The sequence below is a fragment of the Panthera onca genome, chromosome B4, assembly GCF_046562875.1.
Source record: "Panthera onca isolate mPanOnc1 chromosome B4, mPanOnc1 haplotype 2, whole genome shotgun sequence".
Classification (NCBI taxonomy): domain Eukaryota; kingdom Metazoa; phylum Chordata; class Mammalia; order Carnivora; family Felidae; genus Panthera; species Panthera onca.
Genome location: NC_138345.1, coordinates 82,649,678 through 82,671,595, shown reverse-complemented (window position 1 = coordinate 82,671,595; position 21,918 = coordinate 82,649,678). Strand labels below are relative to the sequence as shown.

At 45.8% G+C, this 21,918-nt stretch overlaps 2 protein-coding genes, 1 long non-coding RNA gene and 2 other non-coding genes across 6 annotated transcripts in view; 4 read left to right on the top strand and 1 right to left on the bottom strand.

Moving 5' to 3' along the window:
- The first annotated feature begins 8,137 nt into the window (after positions 1-8,137).
- Positions 8,138-15,018, top strand: ATP5F1B (ATP synthase F1 subunit beta). The gene is made up of 10 exons (XM_060657254.3): positions 8,138-8,311; positions 8,785-8,967; positions 9,198-9,372; positions 10,479-10,600; positions 10,846-11,030; positions 11,766-11,924; positions 12,055-12,177; positions 13,093-13,305; positions 13,726-13,927; positions 14,753-15,018. The coding sequence occupies exons 1-10, from the start codon at positions 8,185-8,187 to the stop codon at positions 14,848-14,850; spliced, it is 1,587 nt and encodes a 528-aa protein (XP_060513237.1). The 5' UTR covers positions 8,138-8,184; the 3' UTR covers positions 14,851-15,018.
- LOC132660483 (small nucleolar RNA SNORD59) lies at positions 9,033-9,107 on the top strand. Its single transcript, XR_009601823.1, has one exon. It is a non-coding gene; the product is annotated as a small nucleolar RNA SNORD59 (small nucleolar RNA).
- Positions 10,686-10,756, top strand: LOC132660482 (small nucleolar RNA SNORD59). The gene has a single exon (XR_009601822.1). It is a non-coding gene; the product is annotated as a small nucleolar RNA SNORD59 (small nucleolar RNA).
- Positions 14,895-16,337, bottom strand: LOC132694201 (uncharacterized). The gene is made up of 2 exons (XR_009617204.2): positions 15,924-16,337; positions 14,895-15,277 (listed from the first exon to the last, which is right to left on the bottom strand). It is a non-coding gene; the product is annotated as an uncharacterized LOC132694201 (long non-coding RNA).
- Positions 16,338-16,691: 354 nt separating this feature from the next.
- Positions 16,692-21,918, top strand: part of BAZ2A (bromodomain adjacent to zinc finger domain 2A) — a 34,533-nt gene continuing 29,306 nt past the window's right edge. Inside the window, exons 1-2 of one of the 2 annotated variants that reach the window (XM_060657247.3) lie at positions 16,692-16,889; positions 21,666-21,750. The gene's annotated coding sequence lies outside the window, so the exon portion shown is untranslated. Of the gene's footprint in view, positions 16,890-18,084; positions 18,185-21,665; positions 21,751-21,918 lie in introns of those variants that run through there. The other variant, XM_060657250.3, reaches the window with a different exon arrangement.

Genomic DNA, 21,918 nt, shown 5'->3' with positions numbered 1-21,918 from the left:
CCTCTAACTCCAGTATTTCTGGCCGAAAGGTGAATCAATAGGTCAAAACTTGAGAAATATTATTATCTCATCTGAATTGTAGTTAGTATTGCTTTAAAGAAAATTATTGGGGAGAGGATCACTTGAGTGAGTTTTTAAGTTTGGCATCTGTTCCCATAGTTTTTGTCCATTTTGACATGTGATAAAGGTGCTTATATTCAACTTTAAAAAAAAAAAAAGTAATAATCCATTGATTTTTGAGAGAGCACAAGCAGGGGAGGGGTAGAGAAAGAGAGGGAGACTGAGAATCCAGAATCTGAAGCAGGCTCCAGGCTCTCAGCTGTCAGCACAGAGCCTGATGCGGGGCTCCAATTTGTGAACCATGAGATCATGACCTGAGCCAAAGCCGGATGCTTAACTGAGCCACCTCACCTTTATACTGTGAAGTTCCCTTCAAGGAAGGGAAGGAAGGCAATTAGTTCTAATTGCATGAAGGTTTTATCTACCAATTTAGTTTGGGCTAGTTTTAGTTTCTTCTGTTGGGGATTTTTTTCTTTTTTCTTTTAATTAAAAAAAAATATATTTATTTTTGAGAGGGTGTGAGTGGGGGAGGAAGAGAGAGAGGGAGACAAAGAATCTGAAAGCAGGCTCCAGGCTCCAAGCTGTCAACACAGAGTCTGATGCGGGGCTCGAACCCAAGAACCGTGAGATCATGACCTGAGCCACCCAGGTGACCACCCCCCACCCCCCACCCCCGCCTTTTAAATATTTTTAGAGAGCACAAGCACTCAGCTTGAAGCGCAATGCAGGGTTTGATCGTACAGATAATGGGAGAGGCAGAGAAGGGGGGACAATCTGAACCAGCTTCCAGGCTCTCGGCTTCGAGCTATCGCACAGAGCCCGACAGGGGGCTTGCACCCGTGAACTGTGTATGAGATCATAATCTGAGCGAAAGCTGAATATTCTACCAACTGAGCCACCCAAGCTCTCCTAGCAGTCTTCTAAAGTGGAAAATCATGTCACTTGCTTATAAGTTTTATTGTCCTGTCTGAATAATTTGTTAATGTGAAGAACCTATCCATAAGTGTAGCCCAAATATTTCAGCTTTAATCCAGTGACCTTCACTTCCATTGTCCGTCTAGCAACCTATTTCCATGGCTATATGTAGTAATGACCAAAGTTCAGGAGAGAGAGTACTATAAAGCTGCCTCTGCTACAAGTGTAACAGCTTTGTCCCTTAACCGCTGTTCTTTGTTCTCACAAGTAATAAGCCTCACAACTCTATAGAGTTGGATCCTTCTATTTCTCTGCGGTCATCTCAAACCCAGTGGTTCTCAACATACCAAAATCATGGGGCTTTGTGATAATGTGGATTCCTAGGTCCCAATGCTAGATAGGCATGTAGGTCCATGTGGGGGCCAGAAATTTGCACTTTAACTGATACTTGAGGTCAGTGATTCTTGAGGTGTGATCGCTGGACTTAGCAGGAGTCTCCCTAAGAACTTGTTAGAAATATAAACAAATTCTGGGCCCCTAAACAGGTCTACTGAGTCAAACAGGATAGAGGCCAGTGATCTTTTTTATTAAAAAAAAAATTTTTTTAACATTCATTTTTCAGAGACAGAGTGTGAGTGGGGGAGGGGCAGAGAGGGGGACACAATCTGAATCAGGCTCCAGGCTCTGAGCTGTCAGCACAGGGCCCGATGCGGGGCTCAAACTCACAAACCGTGAGATTATGACCTGAGCTGAAGTCGGGCACTTAACTGACTGAGCCACCCAAGCGCCCCCAGTGATCTTTAAGTCATCTAGGTGATATGTGCCAAAGTTTGACAACCACTGTTTTTTGTTTGTTCAGTTTTAGAATATTTTAAAGAGAGTGTGAGCAGGGGAGGACAGAGAGAGGAAGGTACAGAATCTGAAGCAGGCTCCAGGCTGCAAGCTGTCAGCACAGAGCCAAACATGGGGCTCAAACTTAAGAACTGTGAGATCATGACCTGAGCCAAAATCTGGCGCTTAACCAACTGAGCGATCCAGGTGCCCCCAGAATCTGAATTTTAGATCCAAAACTGGTTGTTGGGGAGACAGTGGTTCAGCTCAAGTCATGATCTTGCAGTTCATGAGTTTGAGCCCCACATTGGGCTTACTGCTGTCAGCACAGAGCCCGCTTTGAATCCTCTGCCCCCCTCTCTCTGCCCCTCCCCTGCTTGTGCTCTCACAAAAATAAACATTTAAAAAATACAGATTCTGAATCAGTTTATGCTGCAGGTATATCAGCTCTGTTCAGTGAGACTGACTGATGAAGGAAATATTCTATATGTTTATTGTCTGATAGAGTAGCTACTAGCCACATAGTTATAATCTGAAACGTGGCTAGTGTGACTGAAAAACGGATTTTTTATTTAATTTTAGTGAATTTAACTCCACCCCATATGGTTATAGTGGATAGTGTAGTTTTGGTGATTCTGATGCTGGTGATACCTGGCCCACTTGTTAAAACAATTCATTAATCAAATTCTAACCAAATGCTATGGGGAAATCCTTCCAAGCATGATGTAAAATGTAAAAGCTATAAAAGAAAAGTTAAATCTGACATTAAAAATTAACATGGGGGGTGCCTGGGTGGCTCAGTCGGTTAAGCGTCCCTTCGGCTCAGGTCATGATCTCGCGGTCTGTGAGTTCAAGCCCCGCGTGTGGTTCTGTGCTGACAGCTCAGAGCCTGGAGCCTGTTTCAGATTCTGTGTCTCCCTCTCGCTGACCCTCCCCTGCTCATGCTCTGTCTCTCCCTATCTCAAAAATAAATAAAACGTTAAAAAAAAAATAAAAAAAATAAAATTAACATAGGTTGGGGCACCTGGCTGGCTCAGTGGTAGAGCATGTGACTCTTGATCTCAGGTTTGTAAGTTCGATTCCCACATTGGGTGTAGAGATTACTTAAAAATAAAATCTTTAAAAAAACCAAAACAGGTCAAAAGCTATTAGGTTAAAGGATAAGTGCTGTACTAGAAAATATTTAACATTTTTTTTTTAATTTTTTTTCAACGTTTTTTATTTTTGGGACAGAGAGAGACATAGCATGAACGGGGGAGGGGCAGAGAGAGAGGGAGACACAGAATCGGAAACAGGCTCCAGGCTCCGAGCCATCAGCCCAGAGCCTGACGCGGGGCTCGAACTCATGGACCGTGAGATCGTGACCTGAGCCGAAGTAGGACTCTTAACCGACTGAGCCACCCAGGTACCCCTTAACAACCTTTAACAAATATTTGAAGAGCGTCTGACTTCGGCTCAGGTCATGATGTCGCGGTTTGTGAGTTCGAGCCCCTCATCAGGCTCTGCTGACAGCTCAGAGCCTGGAGCCTGCTTCGGATTCTGTGTCTCCCTCTCTCCTTCAAAAATAAACATTAACAAAACATAAATTTAAGGGGTGCCTGGGTGGCTCAGTCGATTGAGCATCCAACTTCTGCCCAGGTCATGATCTTGCGATTTGTGAGTTTGAGCGCTGCATTAGCCCCGCATTCGGATCGTGTGTCTCCCTTTCTCTTTGTGCCCCTCCCCTGCTCGTGCTCTGTCTTGGTCTCTCAAAAATGAATAAATGTTTAAAAAAAATTTTTTTTAATTTTTTTTTTAACGTTTTATTTATTTTTGAGACAGAGAGAGACAGAGCATGAACGGGGGAGGGGCAGAGAGAGAGGGAGACACAGAATCGGAAGCAGGCTCCAGGCTCTGAGCCATCAGCCCAGAGCCCGACGCGGGGCTCGAACTCACGGACCGCGAGATCGTGAGATCGTGACCTGAGCCGAAGTCGGACGCCCAACTGACTGAGCCACCCAGGCGCCCCTAAAAAAAATTTTTTTTAACATAATTTAAGCCAACATTTCTAGGAATCTATGTTAGAAGTATTAGTGCACACTGTGTACAAGATTTATTTTTCATTCATTATTGCATGTAATAGCCATTTGAAACAATCCAAGTGACCATTAATGGGGAAAAATAAATTATTACATGTTCTTAGGGCATAATGTGCAGTCATAATCAATAAAATAGATGTATTGGGGCTTCTGGCTGGCTCAGTTGGTACAGCAAGTGATTCTTGATCTTGGGGTTGTGAGTTTGAGCCCCAAGTTGGGCATAAAGATTTACTTAAAATCTTTAAAATTTAAAGAAAAGAGTAAATGTACTGACACAAGGTTCTGCAAAACAAAGGTCATACAACTTAATTTTTCTGGGGGCACCTGGGCTAAGTCAGTAGAGCATGCGACTCTTGATCTCAGGGTTTTAAGTTTGAGCCCCACCTTGGGTGTAGAGGTTACTGAAAAAGCGGCTCCTGGCTGTCTCAGTCAGAAAAGCTTGTGACTATTGATCTTGGGGTTGTTAGTTCAAGCCCCACATTGTGTATGGAGATTACTTAAAAATGAAATCTTTAAAAAAAAATTACTAAATAAAAATAAAAGTTTTCTGCAGTGTGCTTCCACTGAGGTTTAAAAAGATGCAAGGGTGGGGGTAGTATATAAAGTTCTATGTGTAAGGAATTGGATCGAAAGTGAATGGGGTATATGCAAAACTTTTAGTAAGAAAGGGGAAGTGTGATTTTGGGGTAATTGTACTGTTGAAAGGATTTATTTCCTGTGTATCAAGAATATGTTCATGTATTACTTGTGTAAAGAAAAAAACCAAAACTGGTGTTACAAGACAGTATTCAATTTCTGAGGTAGAACTTTTTTTTTTTTTTTTTTAATTTTGAGACAGAGACAGGGTGAGTGGGGGAGGGGCAGAGAGAGGGGGAAAGAGCCTGCTTGGGAGCAGACTCCACACTGTCTGTGCAGAGCTCCATGCGGGGCTTGAAATAATAAACCATGAGATCACGAACTAAGCCGAAATCAAGAGTTGGTCGCTTAACCAATGACACCCCCCCCCCCCCCCCCCCAGCAACCCTCTGAGGTAGAACTTTTAAGGATTACATTTGGGAATGACTGAGGAGTTAAGATGCTTAAGTGAAATGTGAGTGTGAAATTAATTGGAATTCAGAGGTTAAAGAACTCTAGAAGCTAGAATATTGCATGGATTGTTTTCATGAATTTGAAATCATCCAAAATGATAATAAAAAATGTAGAGACAAAAACATCCTAGCCATTACAGGGTACTAGAAGAATGTGTGGCATGACCAAATAAAATCGGTAAGTTTTTCAGTCACACATTATGCAGTCATTTGGAATTAACTTCAGGTAAAAAGCCAGATTAGGTCTACGGGGTTCCTATTGTCTCATTATAAATAGCTTCTGTTTCAAGTAAAATATTACCTTGGGCTATCCGGGAATCAAGAAACATGATATAGGACCAAAACATACCAGAACTCTAAACTAAATGACACAATTTGTTCAGAAAGTTCCATCTCAATTCAAACTAACCACGTTTACATTTATTTTAGACAGTATTTACAAATTTAGCAGCTTTTCTGATTTCAGAACAGGACCTAAAGTTGCTGAGGGCAAACACTGACAGCAAAAATAAGTTCACAAACTTCAGGGGTCCCTGGGTAGCTCAGTCCGTTAAGCATCCAACTTTTGGGTTTCGGCTCAGGTCATGATCCCATGGTTCGTGAGATTGAGCCCCGAGTCAGGCTGTGTGCTGACATCACAGAGCCTGCTTGGGATTCTCTCCCCCACCCTCTCTTTCTGCCCCTCCCCTGCTTGTGTGTAAGTGCTCTTTCTCAAAATAAGTAAACATTAAAAAGTTCACAAGCTTGGGGCTGGGTGGTTCAGTCAGTTAAGCGTCTGACTTCCACTCAGATCAGGATCTCACGGTTCACGACTTCCAGCCCCACAATGGGCTCTGTGCTGACAGCTCAGAGCCTGGAGCCTGCTTCATTCAGATCTTGTGTCTCCCTCTCTCTCTGCCCCTCCCTCACTTGCATTCTCTCTCTCTCTCTCTCTCTCTCTCTCTCTCAAATATATAAACATTAAAAAAAATTTTTTTTAAGTTCACAAACTTAAGCATAATGGAGAAACATCTCTTAGACATCTACCTTAGTAACACTGAAAGTTAGCATTGCAATGTGATTCAAAGATGTTTACTGATAAATATCCAAGAAAAAGTTAAATTATTGATTATCTGCTAAGGGAACAAAGAAATATGTGACACATTTGAAAAAGCAATGAGCTTCAGTTATCTGGAAATTTATGAAAATCTAATATCTGGGTTTAGTGAAGTGTCAGGATAAATGTGTTTGATGATTAATAAAATTTTGGCCAAGACCAAAGTTGGTGATACAAAACCAAAGGATCTTAACACTAAGTCAATAGGAAGTTGTAATACTAGCTGACATAAATACAGTGTTAATTATGTGCCAGGTATTGTTTTAAATGCTGCTTTCATTAATAATCTTAAATCTCAGAACAAACCCTATGAGATTATTTCCATTTTATTATTGCCTTTATAGATTAGAAAACTAATGCTCAGAGAATTTAACTTGCCCAATGACATCTATTAAGTAGCAAAAACAAGATTTTAACCTTGACAGTCTGGCTTCAGTGACAATACTCTAAGGAATATCCTAGCCTATCTATACAAAGTTAAGCTCTAATAGTTGAGGGAGGCTAGTAAAATATATAGGATCTTATTAACTGGGATACTGTGCCCAGCCTAATGGAAAGCACACATGGGTCACAAATCAAAAATGTGGATTATGTCATATGATGCAGCCCATTGAAATCTTTGACCCTACCTACCCAGGATATAAATCCCCAGTTTTCAAACCTAATTGGTTCTTTTCAGCCCTTATTTTACAGGATGTTTATGTGATTGGTGCTATTGACCACTTTCTCCTTAACATTGTCTTTCCTAATTCTTAACATGGTTTTGGTCCTCTGCTTCTTCCTTCGCTATTTTTCTCTACCTGCTCCATACATGTTGCTGTTTTCTTGGGTTCTTTCCCTTTTACTAGGCAAGATTACCCAAATTTTACATTCTCTTCCTGTTTTCTCCTTCAAATTCTTTAATAGCTCTACCTGCCAAACAGGAAAATTTTTCACTATCATTCAGAAAGATGAGAACTAATGGGAGCTGGTGGGGAAAAGTCTGGGGAGGTAGCACCATTATAAACTCTATATAGCCAGGTTCTAATAGATTAAGGTCTCGAATCCCACCCCCAAACACAGAAAAGGATGCCCTGTTTCTGCTTTTCCATACTTCAGGAACACTTCCTCACACCTACCTCTGCCAGTCTCCATTCCATCCAAAGCACTGAGAGCTGGCTCCTGTTAATCTTACTATCCCTTCTCTTTTTTCCTTCACCTCTATCTAACCTTCCTCACCTGCAGTTAAAACAAAAGGAGCATACGGTTTCATGCAAACGTGTGCTTGGAATAGTCTTCCTACTTTATCCTAGGAATTTCTACTCGGTTTCACAACAGGTATATCCATCTCCTACTGTTAGAGGCAATTCCCCTACATCTCTAGGTGACCCATATTTATCCCCTCTTTCGTGCACCCACTTAACCCTGTACTAATCAGGACCCATCACATTTTACTGCATTGTTTTCTGTTTTTAAAAGGGAGGTCTTAAGTCTTTTGTTTCCTCAGTGCCTAGCACACATCTGTTAAGTGACTGGGTTCCATTAATTTCTTTCATTGTACGGTTTAAAGTGATTTAGATTGTCCGGATTCGTGACATGCTGAACGGCCTGGAAGCTTCCAAGAGTACTACTGCAAAAGAAAAACCGAGTTCTGAGTCTGGAGAAGTCTCCGGACTTTTCCAAGGTCACCGTCAGTGGTGTTTCCCCAGGCTATTACTTCCCCAACCCCCGCCCCTGAGACTGTCAACCTACTTCAAAGTCCTATCTAAGGTGAGAGCCCAAGGACAGTCAAAAACAGCCCACGTGCTTCACAACAGGAACTCTGCCCCTTTCTTAAACGTAGTTCCGCCAAGTACTCTCTCCAATTGACATCGCTGTTGTCCAATTACATTTCGAGTCTCTGAGGGTTGCCCCTAACCAGACAATATCCAATGAAAAAGAAGGAATTCAGATTGGCACCAATTTTGACCAATGGTTGAAAAGATCAGAGATTATTAACCTATAGGAGCAGCACTGAGAGTGATATTCAGCAAACTCATCCAATGGACTTGCTTACTGAAGAGTAGGCCTCTCCCCAACGGCGGGGGAGTTGGCGGCCGGGACCGCAGCAGCGCTCAGTCCCCACCCGAGCTCCGCCATGTTGGGTTTCGTGGGCCGTGTGGCCGCTACCTCGGCCTCCGGGGCCTTGCGGGGACTCAGCTCTTCAGCGCCGCTACCCCAAGCCCAGGTCTTACTGCGGGCCACCCCGGCGGTGCTCCAGCCTGGTAAGTGCCTTCCTCTAGGAGCTGGGGTTTTTTCTGCCGCCCCATGACCTTGAGCCGGGGGCAGATTTTCACTTGGGCCTAAAGCTGTCTCTGGTGTTAGAAGGACGTCAGGGCCAGCGACCTGCCCTCTAATGGCGGGAGAACCAGAATAGGACGCCCACGGGAGGTTTCTTAGACCTAATTCGTCTCATTTTGGAAAAGGAGTTCTCTGTGACGGAAAAGTGCGGGCAGGTGCACTGACCTTACTGTGAATGGGGGCACTGAGCCCTCGAATCATGGGGTTTTGTGCATGGGAAAATTGTGCAGACGCATTCTCGGTTGTTGCGCGGCCTTCCCTCCGGACTCGTCTTACTAGCAAGCGAGACGAGGCCGGTCATGGGCCGAATTTACCAGTTCTTGGGGGTTAAGACGGGGCTTCCGATTACCACTAACAGCCCTGACCCCGATTTCTTCCAATCTTTTTTGTTTGTTAGCTAGAGACTATGCCGCCCAAACATCTCCTTCGCCGAAGGCAGGCGCTGCCACCGGGCGCATCGTGGCAGTCATCGGTGCTGTGGTGGATGTCCAGTTTGATGAGGGACTACCACCCATCCTAAATGCCCTAGAAGTGCAAGGCAGGGACACCAGGCTGGTTTTGGAGGTGGCTCAGCATTTGGGTAAGTAGAATTTGTTAGAAATGGTAAAGAGCTTGTTTAGTCCAAATATCCCCCACATCAGTCTTCCTTCTATGATGATTTTATCAAAATGACTTTCGTTCTTCTGAGTATGCTGAAGCCACATTTAGGTACTGAGAAGGAGTCTTGGCTGATTTAGGCCTTTCAGCCAGCTGAACTTCATCATATGAAGCCAACTTGTCCTTCTGTATAACCTGCAATGCCTTTAACAGGTGAGAGCACGGTAAGGACTATTGCCATGGATGGTACAGAAGGCTTGGTTAGAGGCCAGAAAGTCCTGGATTCTGGTGCACCAATCAAAATTCCTGTTGGTCCTGAGACCTTGGGCAGAATCATGAATGTCATTGGAGAACCTATTGATGAGAGAGGTCCCATCAAAACCAAACAGTAAGTATGCCTCCTCCTGTATCTACATGCAAAGGAACTGCTTTTTCTGTAGGTTGTTTTGGGGTTTTTGTTTTGTTTTAAGTAAGCTCTACATCATACCTGGGGCTTGAACTCCAGAGCCACATGCTCAAGTAGACTGAGCCAGTCAGACACCCCTCTTGCAGTTTTGTACATTAAGGCAACACCTAGTGTAGCAAAATTTTCCTGCAGAGAATACTTAAAATGCTGATACTGTTATTAAAACCACAAATGTAGTTTTTTCTGAGGAAAATTGAGAATGTAGAAGTTCTAATTTTAGAAAACTTGATTCTTAGGACTCAAATTGATTAAGTGACTTTTAATACCAAAGGCTTAGGTTGTGGAGTTTCCAGAAGTAGCAAGTCTTTGTATTTCCTAATGATATATGAAGAAGTGCTGTTAGGTTAGGGCTTATTAAAAAGAAAATCTTTACGACGGTTAGGAAATGGGGACAGGGACCTGGGTGGCTCAGTCAGTTAAGGGTCTGATCTAGCCTCAAATCATGATCTCACGGTTCATGGGAATGAGCTCTGTGTCGGGCTCTGCAAGGACAGTGTCGAGCCTGTTTGGGATTCTCTCCCTCTTTCTCTGCCCCTTCCCTGCTGGCTCTCTCTCGCTCGCTCTCTCTCAAAAATAAATAAACATTAGAAAATTTTTTAAAATGTTAGGAAATCGGATCATTGCTTCGTGAGATAATGGAATTCCCTTTATTGCAGAACATTAGGCTAGGTGCCACATGACAACTTGTCTGGAGTGTTATATAAGAGGTGAGAGGGGCACCTGGGTGGCTCAGTCGGTTGAGCGGCTAACTTCCGCTCAGGTCATGATCTCGCAGTCCGTGAGTTCAAGCCCCACATCAGGCTCTGTGCTGACAGTTCGGAGCCTGGAGCCTGTTTCAGATTCTGTGTCTCCTTCTCTCTGACCCCCCCCCTATTCAGGCTCTGTCTCTTTCTGTCTCAAAAATAAATAAACGTTAAAAAAAAAATTTAAAAAAAAATAAGAGGTGAGACTATGAGTAAAGGGTTAGAATTGGGAGGAACCTTTCAACAGGATGAATAGACCCTGCTCCTCTTTTCCAACCTTTACAGATTTGCAGCTATTCATGCTGAGGCTCCTGAGTTCATGGAGATGAGTGTTGAGCAGGAAATTCTGGTTACTGGTATCAAGGTTGTGGATCTGCTGGCTCCCTATGCCAAGGGTGGCAAAATTGGTATGTTACTGGTGGTACATATTTTCCAAACCTAACGTGGGAAGAAAAAATCCTATCGTGTAATGAGTGGGTACTGAGATCTATCCCTCACTGATGAGTAGCTTCTGACTTTCGTTCTTCTGAGTTTGCTGAAGCCAGATGCCATTCCTGAGAAGGGAAAAGAGAAAAAAGGGTTTTTTGTTTTTTGAAGTTTGCTTATTTGGGAACACAGCACTCAAATATTGCTTCTTTTCAACCTCTTCCAGGGCTGTTTGGTGGTGCTGGAGTTGGCAAGACTGTACTGATCATGGAGTTAATCAACAATGTGGCCAAAGCCCATGGTGGTTACTCTGTGTTTGCTGGTGTTGGTGAGAGGACCCGTGAAGGCAATGACTTATACCATGAAATGATTGAGTCTGGTGTTATCAACTTAAAAGATGCTACCTCCAAGGTAAGGAGTAAGCTGATTTATGTTCACATAGTAGTTGTGCCAGGGAACCATTTTAGTTGACTGCAATGCTAGCTGAAACCCTGTGTCAGAGTTTCATTTTAGTGTCCTATGACACTTTTTTTTTTTTTTAACTTTTTTGTAATGTTTATTTTTGAGAGAGAGACAGTGTGAGCAGGGGAGGGGCAGAGAGAAAGGGAGACACAGAATCTGAAGCAGGCTCCAGGCTCTGAGCTGTCAGCAGAGCCCGACGCGGGGCTCGAACTCACAGACTGTGAAATCATAACCTGAGCTGAGGTCAGAAACTTAACCCGACTGAGCCAACCCAGGCGACCCACAAAGGAAATTCTTGACAGTGTTTTCCCCCAACAATCTAATACATTAACACACATTTTCTTTTCTCTTTGATATCAGATTACATTTTCAGACTTTGTTTTTAGTAGGTAGTCCCATCATTTGAAAGTTAATTTTGGAAAGCTGGAGGTAATTCAGATGTCTCAAATAGCCCTATTTTGTGCCCTTCACTTAGTCTTATTTCCTATTTCAGGAATTTTGCTTCAATAACATAAATCTTTGTGGTGTTTGAACCACGTCTCTAAAAGGGAAAAGAAATTTGCAAATCATAATGACACTTGCTGAGAAGGAGGGTTTTTTGGTAGTTTCTCTGGTTTGGGGTCCTTGGGCATATGGCTTCCATATTCCTCTCCCAGGTTTTCTGATTGTGTATAATTACTTCAGGTAGCGCTAGTGTATGGTCAAATGAATGAACCACCTGGTGCTCGCGCCCGAGTAGCTCTGACTGGACTGACGGTTGCTGAATACTTCAGAGACCAAGAGGGTCAAGATGTACTGCTCTTTATTGATAACATCTTTCGTTTCACCCAGGCTGGCTCTGAGGTAAGAGAAGAAGGTTTGGGAGGATCTGTTTCATTTGACCTTTTTATGGAATGATGCAGATGAGGCTAAGATGTAGACACCTAAAACCTGTGTCCTCATTCCCCCTTCTTTTCTTTTTTTTTCCCTATAGGTGTCTGCTCTATTGGGTAGAATCCCTTCTGCGGTGGGCTATCAGCCTACCCTGGCCACTGACATGGGTACCATGCAGGAAAGAATCACCACCACCAAGAAGGGATCTATTACCTCTGTGCAGGTAAGAAAAATGAAATGGATGAAGGTCTAATTTATGTAAAGTTAGATACAGAGAAATATAAAACCTAGTTACTTCTCTCTCGAGGTTTGTTTTTTATTTTTTTTAATGTTTATTTATTTTTGAGAGAGAGAGAGAGACAGCACGAGTGGGGGAGGGGCAGAGAGAGGGAAACACAGAATCTGAAGCAGGCTCCAAGCTCTGAGCTGTCAGCACAGTTGCAGGGCTCGAACTCACAGACCGCAAGATCATGACCTAAGCTCAAGTCAGACGCTTAGCCAACTGAGTCACCCAGGTGTCCCTCAAGGTTTTTAACAAGGTTAATGAGCTCCCTGAAATAATGTGTAATATTCTATGGATTCATGTTAGAGACTAAAAAGTTAAGAAATGCTCCTTTAAGGTAGTTAAAGGCATGTATGTGAATGTAGATTACAAAGTGTAGTGGTTTCTAGCCTGAGGAGTCTAGAGATGCATGGAAACCGGACATTAATTATTCAGTGTATTTATGCACTGTACTTATGTGCTACACTATGCATTTTCAGACATATATGTAGATGGTATAAACAGTAAAATTATCTAAAGGGTCTAAATTGTAGTAACTTTCAGTGAGGCATTGCAATCGTGCAAGGTTTTTTGTTTTTAACTAAAAGTGTAAGTATCAGTATAATAGGGTTAAAATGTAGGATGAAGAACAAAAGGAAGGACAATGAAAATTTTTCATCACAGCTTGGAGGGACCAGATCATCTATAAGCTCACTCAGCAGGTATTAGGGATGGTAAGAAGTCTTTTTGGGGGTGGACTCTTAAATGCTAAGAAGTTGTAATGAAATAATGAGGAGAGGGCAGAAAGGCAGCGTGGCTTTTAAACAGAATTATTTGGCTTCCTGCTGCTCTTCATGGGTTCTTGACTCACTCTAGGCTATCTATGTGCCTGCTGATGACTTGACGGACCCTGCCCCTGCCACTACCTTTGCCCATTTGGATGCTACCACTGTGCTGTCCCGTGCTATTGCTGAGTTGGGTATCTATCCAGCTGTGGATCCTCTGGATTCCACCTCTCGAATTATGGATCCCAACATTGTTGGAAATGAGCATTATGATGTTGCCCGTGGGGTACAAAAGATCCTACAGGTGAGTACTGCAGGTGAGATCAGTGACTAGAAAGTCATATAGTGGGTATATGGGTACTATATTAAGACCAAAGGCTTCCTGGTGACTTGTGTGATTTGCTTTGGAGCAAAGAGGAGACCTGCAGTTTCTATTAAAGAGTATTAATGAGGGTCTCTTGGGTTTCCAGGTACTTAGATTTAGAATCCATTTTTTCCTAATGGCAGTAGACTAGAAGTGGGGAGAATAAGACACTGATCTTAGCTGAGGGCCCTCATGCTTCCAAGCGTGTAATTTCACCACTATTTCACTTGCAAAGTGAGGTAATGTGCTAAAATGCTTTGTACTAAGCTCAGTGTGAATACAAGGTGGTATTAACCCTGAGGTTTTTGTCCAAATTTAAAAGAATCTGAATATTTATTCAGGCCTCCTGTTTTCTTACAGGACTACAAATCTCTCCAGGACATCATTGCTATCCTGGGTATGGATGAACTTTCTGAGGAAGACAAGTTGACTGTGTCCCGTGCACGGAAAATACAGCGTTTCTTGTCTCAGCCATTCCAGGTTGCTGAGGTTTTCACAGGTCATATGGGGAAGCTGGTACCTCTGAAGGAGACCATCAAAGGTTTCCAGCAGATTTTGGCAGGTGAGACTGCCAGTATAAAGCTGAATATAAAATAGCAGAGAAGCTGAAATCTCTAATGTTCACTGTGCTATGTTCCCATGCCAGCCATCATCAAGCAATGTATAAGCATGTCGTGTCTAAAGAATTTTTTTAGTTAAAAACTATTGTCTGTCAGTGTTCTTTGGAAATAGTCTACTTCTGAGAGTGAAATTTGTATCACTTGATTGTTGTCATACAATACTCAACACTTACTGAGTGCTTTCAGTCCTAGCTACTCTTCTGAGTGAATTACAGATCCTTGTTTTTACAAATTAGGAAAATTGAAGCACAGAAAAGTTTAAAATAACAGGTTCTGATACCATCCAGCCAAGGTAGAGAGCAAGAATTTGAACCCAGATTATGTGGCCAGGACCATTCTTTTTTTTTTTTTTTTTTTTTTTTTTTTTTTTTTTTTAACGTTTATTTATTTTTGGGACAGAGAGAGACAGAGCATGAACGGGGGAGGGGCAGAAAGAGAGGGAGACACAGAATCGGAAACAGGCTCCAGGCTCTGAGCCATCAGCCCAGAGCCCGACGCGGGGCTCGAACTCACGGACCGCGAGATCGTGACCTGAGCTGAAGTCGGACGCTTAGCCGACTGAGCCACTCAGGCGCCCCAGGACCATTTATTCTTAATCCCTACTATATCGTCTTGTAAATTGGATTTAAGACAGAAGTTTGTTAAAAGATTTCTTGGATGACACACATTTATCATATTCTGACTGGTTGCCCCAAGTGGTGAAGTATTTATATACCACAAAAAGTTTATCATTCCACTTCTCACCATTGAATTTTTTTCCCATACAGGTGAATATGACCATCTCCCAGAACAGGCCTTCTATATGGTGGGACCCATTGAGGAAGCTGTGGCAAAAGCTGATAAGCTGGCTGAAGAGCATTTGTGAGGAAATCCTTTTGGCAAACTAAGCGCTTGTCCTCTGTGCTGTACTTTTCCTTGCCCCTAATCCAAAAATCTGTTTACTCCTTAGGCCACAATCAGAGCCTTGATTGAAGACATTGTGTTCTGTCTGAAGAGTATTTAAGGTTTCCAATAAAATGTACACCTGTCAGAATTGGTCTGTTTTTCTTGGTCCTGACAACATAACCAACACTGAACATTAGAGTGGCTGTAAGAAACAGCACAAAGTAGACCACATATGTTTGAAATGGGGTCATCAAAAATGAAAAGCCATTGTCTTGATGGACAGCTGTGGGTCTTGTGAGGGGTTCCCTGTAGATGATGTGATCTCAATAGTAGGGCCTCAGCTTTGGCCTTTTTGTTATTTGTCAAAGCAAATTATTTGCTTCTTGAATATTCTATGTAGTTTATTCCTGTTGGTTAAAAAGCACGTATTTTTTATTTTTAGAAGAGTATATTGTGGAAAAATGGGTCTGGAGGGGACTATTCTAAGACAAAGCAGGGGTTAATGAATGAATCCAGTTTTTAGGAAATGAGTGTTCTGAAGGATTAATAACAAATATGCAAAGATTGAGTCAAAAGGGCCCCCCCTCTGTTTTACCTAGGCTTTTTTTTTTTTTTGGCTTTGCTCCTTCCCCTCCCCCCACCCTCCTTTTTTCAGAAAGTTTCTTGACTACTGCCTGCTGATTTATATTTTGGGCAAACATAGAGTTGTATGATTGTTTCAGGCAGTGCATGGTGTAAAATAACTATGAGGCCTAATCCTGAGCTCTGCTGAGATCCTTTAGGAAAGTTAGGGAGATTGAATCTTAAAAGGAATGCCAATTTCCAGAGTTTGTGGGGGTGGGGTTGGGCTTCTGAAATACATAATGGAATTAGATAAACTACCCTTCATTTTAGCCACTAAAAGTGCAGGGTTAAGAGTACTCAAAAGTATCGTTTCACAGTGAAACAAGCGCAAGGTCAGATTTGGTGCCCCTTAAGTGTTTTCTGAGCCAGGGCCCATCTCCTACTGCCCTCTGGTGGGAGGACTGGAGGCTGCAAGAACTCTGATCTCACCATTTTGAAATCCATAAAGGCCATTTGCTGGGATGTGGTTCTTCGCTAATGACTGTTTACAAACCAGCTGGGGCTTTTGTCCTGAGGAGGAGCCTGCGTCTATAGGCTCCACCCCTGAGGCATTCAAGTTGGGTCGAAGCAGGGCGGGGACAAACTGAGATCCCAATTCAGAGGCCCCTGGGGGCTGAAGGTTGAGGAGGGGCCTTGGGAAAGGTGCCAGGGGTGGAGTAGAGGCCTGTAAGTTTCCTCCCATCTGCCTATGACGTCCTTGGCACTAGTCTCTCTTGTGTCATGATCTGGACAGAAGGTGGAGCCCCTGAGCCGACTGTGCCTGGTCGTTTGCTCCCAGAAAAGCCTGGATTTGGGGAAATGCTGAGTTATAGGGGTGGGGGCATTTTCTCCAGGTTCTGACTCGAATGGGTAAGAAACTGGTGCAGAAAGGCCCCAGGATATGGGTCAGCTCTTTCTGCTTTGTTTTTCCATGTTACCCAGATGCAGAGCTGGTAACTGTGATCCTTAAGGTCGTTTGTATCCCTCCATCCCCTCCCCCACACGTTTACGTGCCTCAGCATTCATCGAGAACCTTCTCCCTCTCACTAGCTGCAACTATTTATTTCCTTCCCCCTTTACCACTCTCTTCTACCACGCCTCTGGAGTGTCAACACAGATCTAACCTTCCTCCATATTTCTCCTGGTTCTGCCCTGTCCTCGCCTCCTCCTCCCTCTCCACCCAGAGAAAGCCCCGCCCTTCCCTCCTCCCTCCCCACCCCAGTCTGTCACACAGGGACATCACCCTACAGCAGTTCAGGCTGTGGTTCGCAGGAAGCATACATTGGCTTTTTGATTCGTGCTAGTTCCCAGCTCACAGTTTAGGAGGATCTAACACCAGCCTTCACGTGAAGGGGGAACCAAGGACAGTGAGGAGCTGGGTGGTCCCAGCCTTGGAGCCCTGCCAGCTGGACATGGGTAAGTATGAGGACCAGCCCTGGGGGAAGGCCTGAAGGATGCCTACCTCCCTCCCTGGCTGACTCAGCAGGGGTGGGGCCTAACCTTTGCTCTTTTGGGGGGTGAAGGAGGGGAAACGGGACTATAGGGGTACAGGGCTCAGATAGTGAGGCTGCCGACCAAGGGATCATGAACATTGGCAAGCTCGGTTCCCAGGAAGAGCCTGAGACTGTGCACCTCAGGTCGGGGCTCTCCCCACCTCACTGTCTCCCCCACGCCCCCACACAGCCCCTTGCTCCTCCCCATTTAAGCTGCTGAAGATTCAAGTAATATTTTACAGTATTCACTGCTGGCCTTCCCCCCCCCCCCCCCGCAAAGTAAAGCTCACTTTTGGCTGCGTTGGAGAATTTTTAAGGTGCCTCTCTTTCCCTTATTTTCTCCCAGGCCTTTTAAGTCCCTGACTTCTCTCCTCCCCCACCGCGACCCACCACCAGGTGGGGGCTGCACTGAGCAGCTGCTTCCTGTTGCCCCAGAGGTTGCTGCAAGGGTGGTGGTGGTTGGGGGAAAACTGAAATAAAGCCTATTCTCACGGTCCCACAGCAGTCCCACTAGGGCTGCTACTGGCGGCCCCCTAAGCTCCAGTCACTAACACTGAGTGAGAGAGTTGAAAGGCAGGATTGAGGTTGAAAGGCCTAGGAGGTCTTTGCCCTCGTGGCTTCCTGATTCCAGAAGCTTTTAAACGTGGGCAGTGCTGGGGGAAGGAGACTATGCCTTTCCACAGCTGTAGGAAATCGGGCCCTGTGGAGCTGAAACACAGAGAACCTGTTCACCTAGCAGGGCCTCTGTGTGTTACCCCCAGCAGCCTCGGCCTTCCTTCTTCCGCACCCCCACTCCTCCTTGGCGTCCTTGGGACTCTCACTGCCTTCCCGGCCCTCCTTTGTGAAGAGATCTTTGCCGGAGTCCCGAGAGCGCGGGCGGAGCTCTCCCAACTCCTCCAGTTTGGACCCACCACCATCCCCCACTTCACCATAGAAGTTTGTCTCTTCTTCCTGGGATCTCTTCTCTTCCTCCATCTGGGATCCTTCCTGGTTCTGGCCCCTAGGAGACGCCACCCGCTTCCCCCTCCCCCAGCGGATTCTTCGCGACTGCCTTACCCTAGCGCTTGTCCTTACCCCAGTAGTTCCTGCCCCTTTAAGTGCTACCCCCCCCCCAACCCCCACACACCGCCGGCGGCCCAGGGCTGGGGGAGGAGGCGCCGCCGCCGCCACCCGGCTCGGGCCACCTGCGCCGCCGCCCGCGGCCCGGCCCTGCTCCAGGTGAGGCCCGGCAACCCCATCCGATACCAGAGTCCCCGGGCAGGCCGCTCCTGCGGTCCCCTGCCCCGGGGATCCCCGCTGCCCGGGACTCAGGATCTGACCCTCCCCCTGCGGGAGCTGCCCTTCCTCTCTCCCCCGCACTATCTACTCGCCTATTTCTCCCCTGTCCTCTGCGACCGGAATCCGAAGCCACCTCACGCTTCTCGGCCAACCTCTCCCGGGTACCCGTCCTGTTCTACACCCAGGATCTCCCCCCTCCCCCGCGCCTTCCTCGCCAGAAAAATCTCCCGCGGTCTGGGTTTCGCCTCCTCCCCTCTGGATCCAGAGCTTTCCCACGCCATCCTAACCTCCAATGGGAGGGGGAATAACCGCCACCCCAATTCCTCTTCCTCGTAGTAAGTGAAGGTTGGAGGGTTAGCCTAGGCTATAGGCACTTTCGGGCCCTGCTCCACTTAGACCTTCAAGTTCAACTAAGCCCCATCTAAAGCTTCTCTGTAGCTCTCACCCCACCCCACCCCTCCTGGAGTTTAGGGGTCCGACCTCAGCACCCGCCAACCAGTCTAGGTGGGAAAGGCCTTCTTGAACCTGGGGTGGGCTGATCCAGCTTAGGAACGCTCCTCCAGAGTCAGGGAATGGGGGGAGGGGGGGTGGCAGAGAGGGCACACCCAGAATCTTCTGATTATGGGCTTAAGGGGCTGTTGGAAGATAGTAGGTGAGGGGCTGGAACTGAGCCTCTAAAGGTGTTGGGAGAGGCGTAGGAAGGTTAGCCTTCTCTGCTCAGATGCAAAAGTCCCCCACCCTAAGGAAGTTCAGACTTTCTCCATCCTCTTCTAAGACCACCATGGAGAAGCTCATTGGGGAGTTCCAAACAGGTATGTGAGCTGAGGGCGTACATATACCAACTTGCAGAGAAGAGGAGGAGGGCTTATGGTCCTTTTGATGGGTTATAAGAGAATCTAGCCTCCCCAAAATATAGAGGGGGAGGAGACTGTTTTGCACTAACCTGAAGAGGGAGGGGAGCAAGTTGGAATGGTTATTGGGTTGGGGGCTTTCTCTCTACTAGATCATATTAACACTATAAACTATTCAGCCAGGGAGGGCAAGGGAAATCTTTAATAATTACATCACCTCTGTTGGGGAATTCCCCCGCTCCAAGTCCAGCAGTGCCCCTAGCTCTGCCCCTTCTTGTGCTTTCATCCTTCCCCCACTGTTCCCCACTCCAGGATGAGGGGACAGGGTGTCTGGATTTGCTTCAGACTTTGAGTCCTGTTCCATTGGCTGGGAGGTAGCTGGGGGGAGGAAAGGATGGTCAGCAGTGGTGTTGGGCTTGAATTCCAGGGATATCTGGAGGGGGAGAGAAAGAGAGGTGGGTAGAGGGATGCAAACAAATTCCCTTCTTTCTTCCTTTCTTTTTCTTCCTCCCAGCCCCAGCCATCTGGCTCCAGAGTGGAGCCAGGCACTGTGGCAGCTGACCCCAGAGTCAGGGTGGTGCAGCAGGATCACAGGGAGGGTGAGAAAGGGGGAGCAGGTGCTAATTTTTCCCTTCTCATTTTCTTCATTACCCGTCCACTGGCGTGGCTTGAGAGAGGTTCAGAGTATTCCCTAGATATCCTTCTCACAGGTTGCTGAAAAGATGACCATTTGCCCTTCCCCTTTCTAGTAGCTTCCTAAAGGGAGATGGGGTGGGTGATTGGCCACATCTGATGGGACTGAGGAATGTTTGGGGACATATGGGGTCAGTCTGCCCTCTGTTGTCTGAATGGTGGGGAGAAGCACAGCTGCTGCCTGGGGTGGCTTCTGACTAGAAGTAAATACCCAGCTGTTGGGCATATTGACACCCCACCCTCACCCTTCTTCAAAGAGTAAGGAAGATCTCTGCTTAGATGGGATGAGGAGGGGTCTCATTCAGGGAGGAAGGTAATTGAAGTCCTTCTGCACCAGATGGGAAGAGTGGATCTTGCCTCACTTTCTTTTCTAATCCCAGGTGGCCTTTCTATCCAAACACCCCTCTTTCCTACCGCTCCTGGCTGGGATAGTCCTAGGGGTTGCCCTGGAGACTAGGCCTGGGGCTCGGAAGGGGTGGGGGCAGTCAGTGGGGCACAGGAGTAACCGGCTCTTCCGGAGCATAGTGGAGCCAGCGGGTGGGTGTGTGTGGGTGTGTGGTGGTGGGGGAAGAGGCGTGGCTACACCCGTCTGACTGGAGCAGTCTCCTCCCCTGCCTCCCGACTCTGACTGGCCAGCTCTATGATTGGGGGTGGGAGGTAGGAAGATTCTCCCTCATCTGTCCTGGAAAAGGGAAGAGAAAAAGATATGTAGCTGCCCTTTAGGAAACCATTTACAAGCCCTAGCTCTCTTTTTCATCTGCCTTTATTTTTTTACTTTTTTATTTTGGGGAAGGTGGGGCATTCCTTAGCAGAAGTTTGCTGGATCCCTGCTTTCTCCAGAAGGAAGGACCTCTGTCCCCTGAGTGTGGCTCCTATTTAATTCAGATACTTAAGGTCAGCAGGCTATTGGGGTCCTTATTTTTTTCTTAACGGTGACCTATAAATCTATTATTTAGTCAGGGAAGAGAGAAGGGTTTTGATTTCTACCTGTCTGCTCCTTCCCCCTGGTAATCTGCTTTTCTCTGGAGAGGGAGAGAAACCCTTTTAACCCTCTTAAACCTCCTCACTCTGGCCCACACACTTTAAGACTCTGCTGAAGTTCGCTTTTTTATTAGCCTCTGAGCCGTTTGTAGTGCGGAGTAGTGTCTGTTCCCAAAACTGAGGAAGAGTCCACTCCTCTGTGAAGTAAGGAAATCCAGTCTAGACTGATGTATTTGGCCCTGCCTTGCCCCCACCCAGTTTTCAGATTTTCTTCCTCGCAGACCCACATAAGAAAAGGTATTTGTTGACCCCTCAAAACTGCCAGAGTTTCATTATTCACACTCCGTTCCTCTTCCAGAATATTCAGCCTGAGTTTTGCAATTGTTTGTATAACTGCATTGCATTGCACTGAATAGGAATTATCTTGAAGCCTGCAAAGTCTGTTGAGTTACAAGGAAAGGAAACCTGGTTCCTGGTCACAATTTATCCACTCTTTGACCTTGAACAAGTCAGTTAACCTCTCCAGGCCTTAATTCATCTGCCAAACAAGAGCAGATTGAGCTAGAAAATCTGTAAATTCTAACCTTATGTGACACTGTTCTCCATCCTGGGGCCCTGCATTAGACATTTTAGATGAGAACCAAACCCTAGTCCTCTATTTTTTTTCTTTCCTGTTCTTGAGTTTCATACAGTCCTCTAATCCTGTCAAAAAAAAAAAAAAAAAAAAGTACTGGGATTATAGAATAGGTGGACATTTGGGGCATCTTAATTGCTGTGTCAATTTTCCGGGTAGTCCCCTGCCCCTCTGACCAGGTTTGGGCTAGACTCAGGTCTTGGCTAGACTCAGGTCTTCCTTGTCTGGTTCCAGAGCCAATGCTTCATTTTCCTACGCACAGGCATCTTCCTGACCCCCAGAGCCCTGCAGATGTCGCTGGGAAATTGGTGATCCAGGCAGGACCAGGCTGCCCCCACGGGACAGAGGTGAGTGGTCAGCAGATGCTGCCGGCTCTTTCCTTTCTCCACCCCTTTATCAGTACTGAACTTCCCTGACTTCAGCTTCTACACTTCGTCTTTTCCGCTACACAGCCTGGGAAATAACTGCCACTGAAATGATCCCCTTCACTTCCACCCCCACCCCTGTTAAGGGAC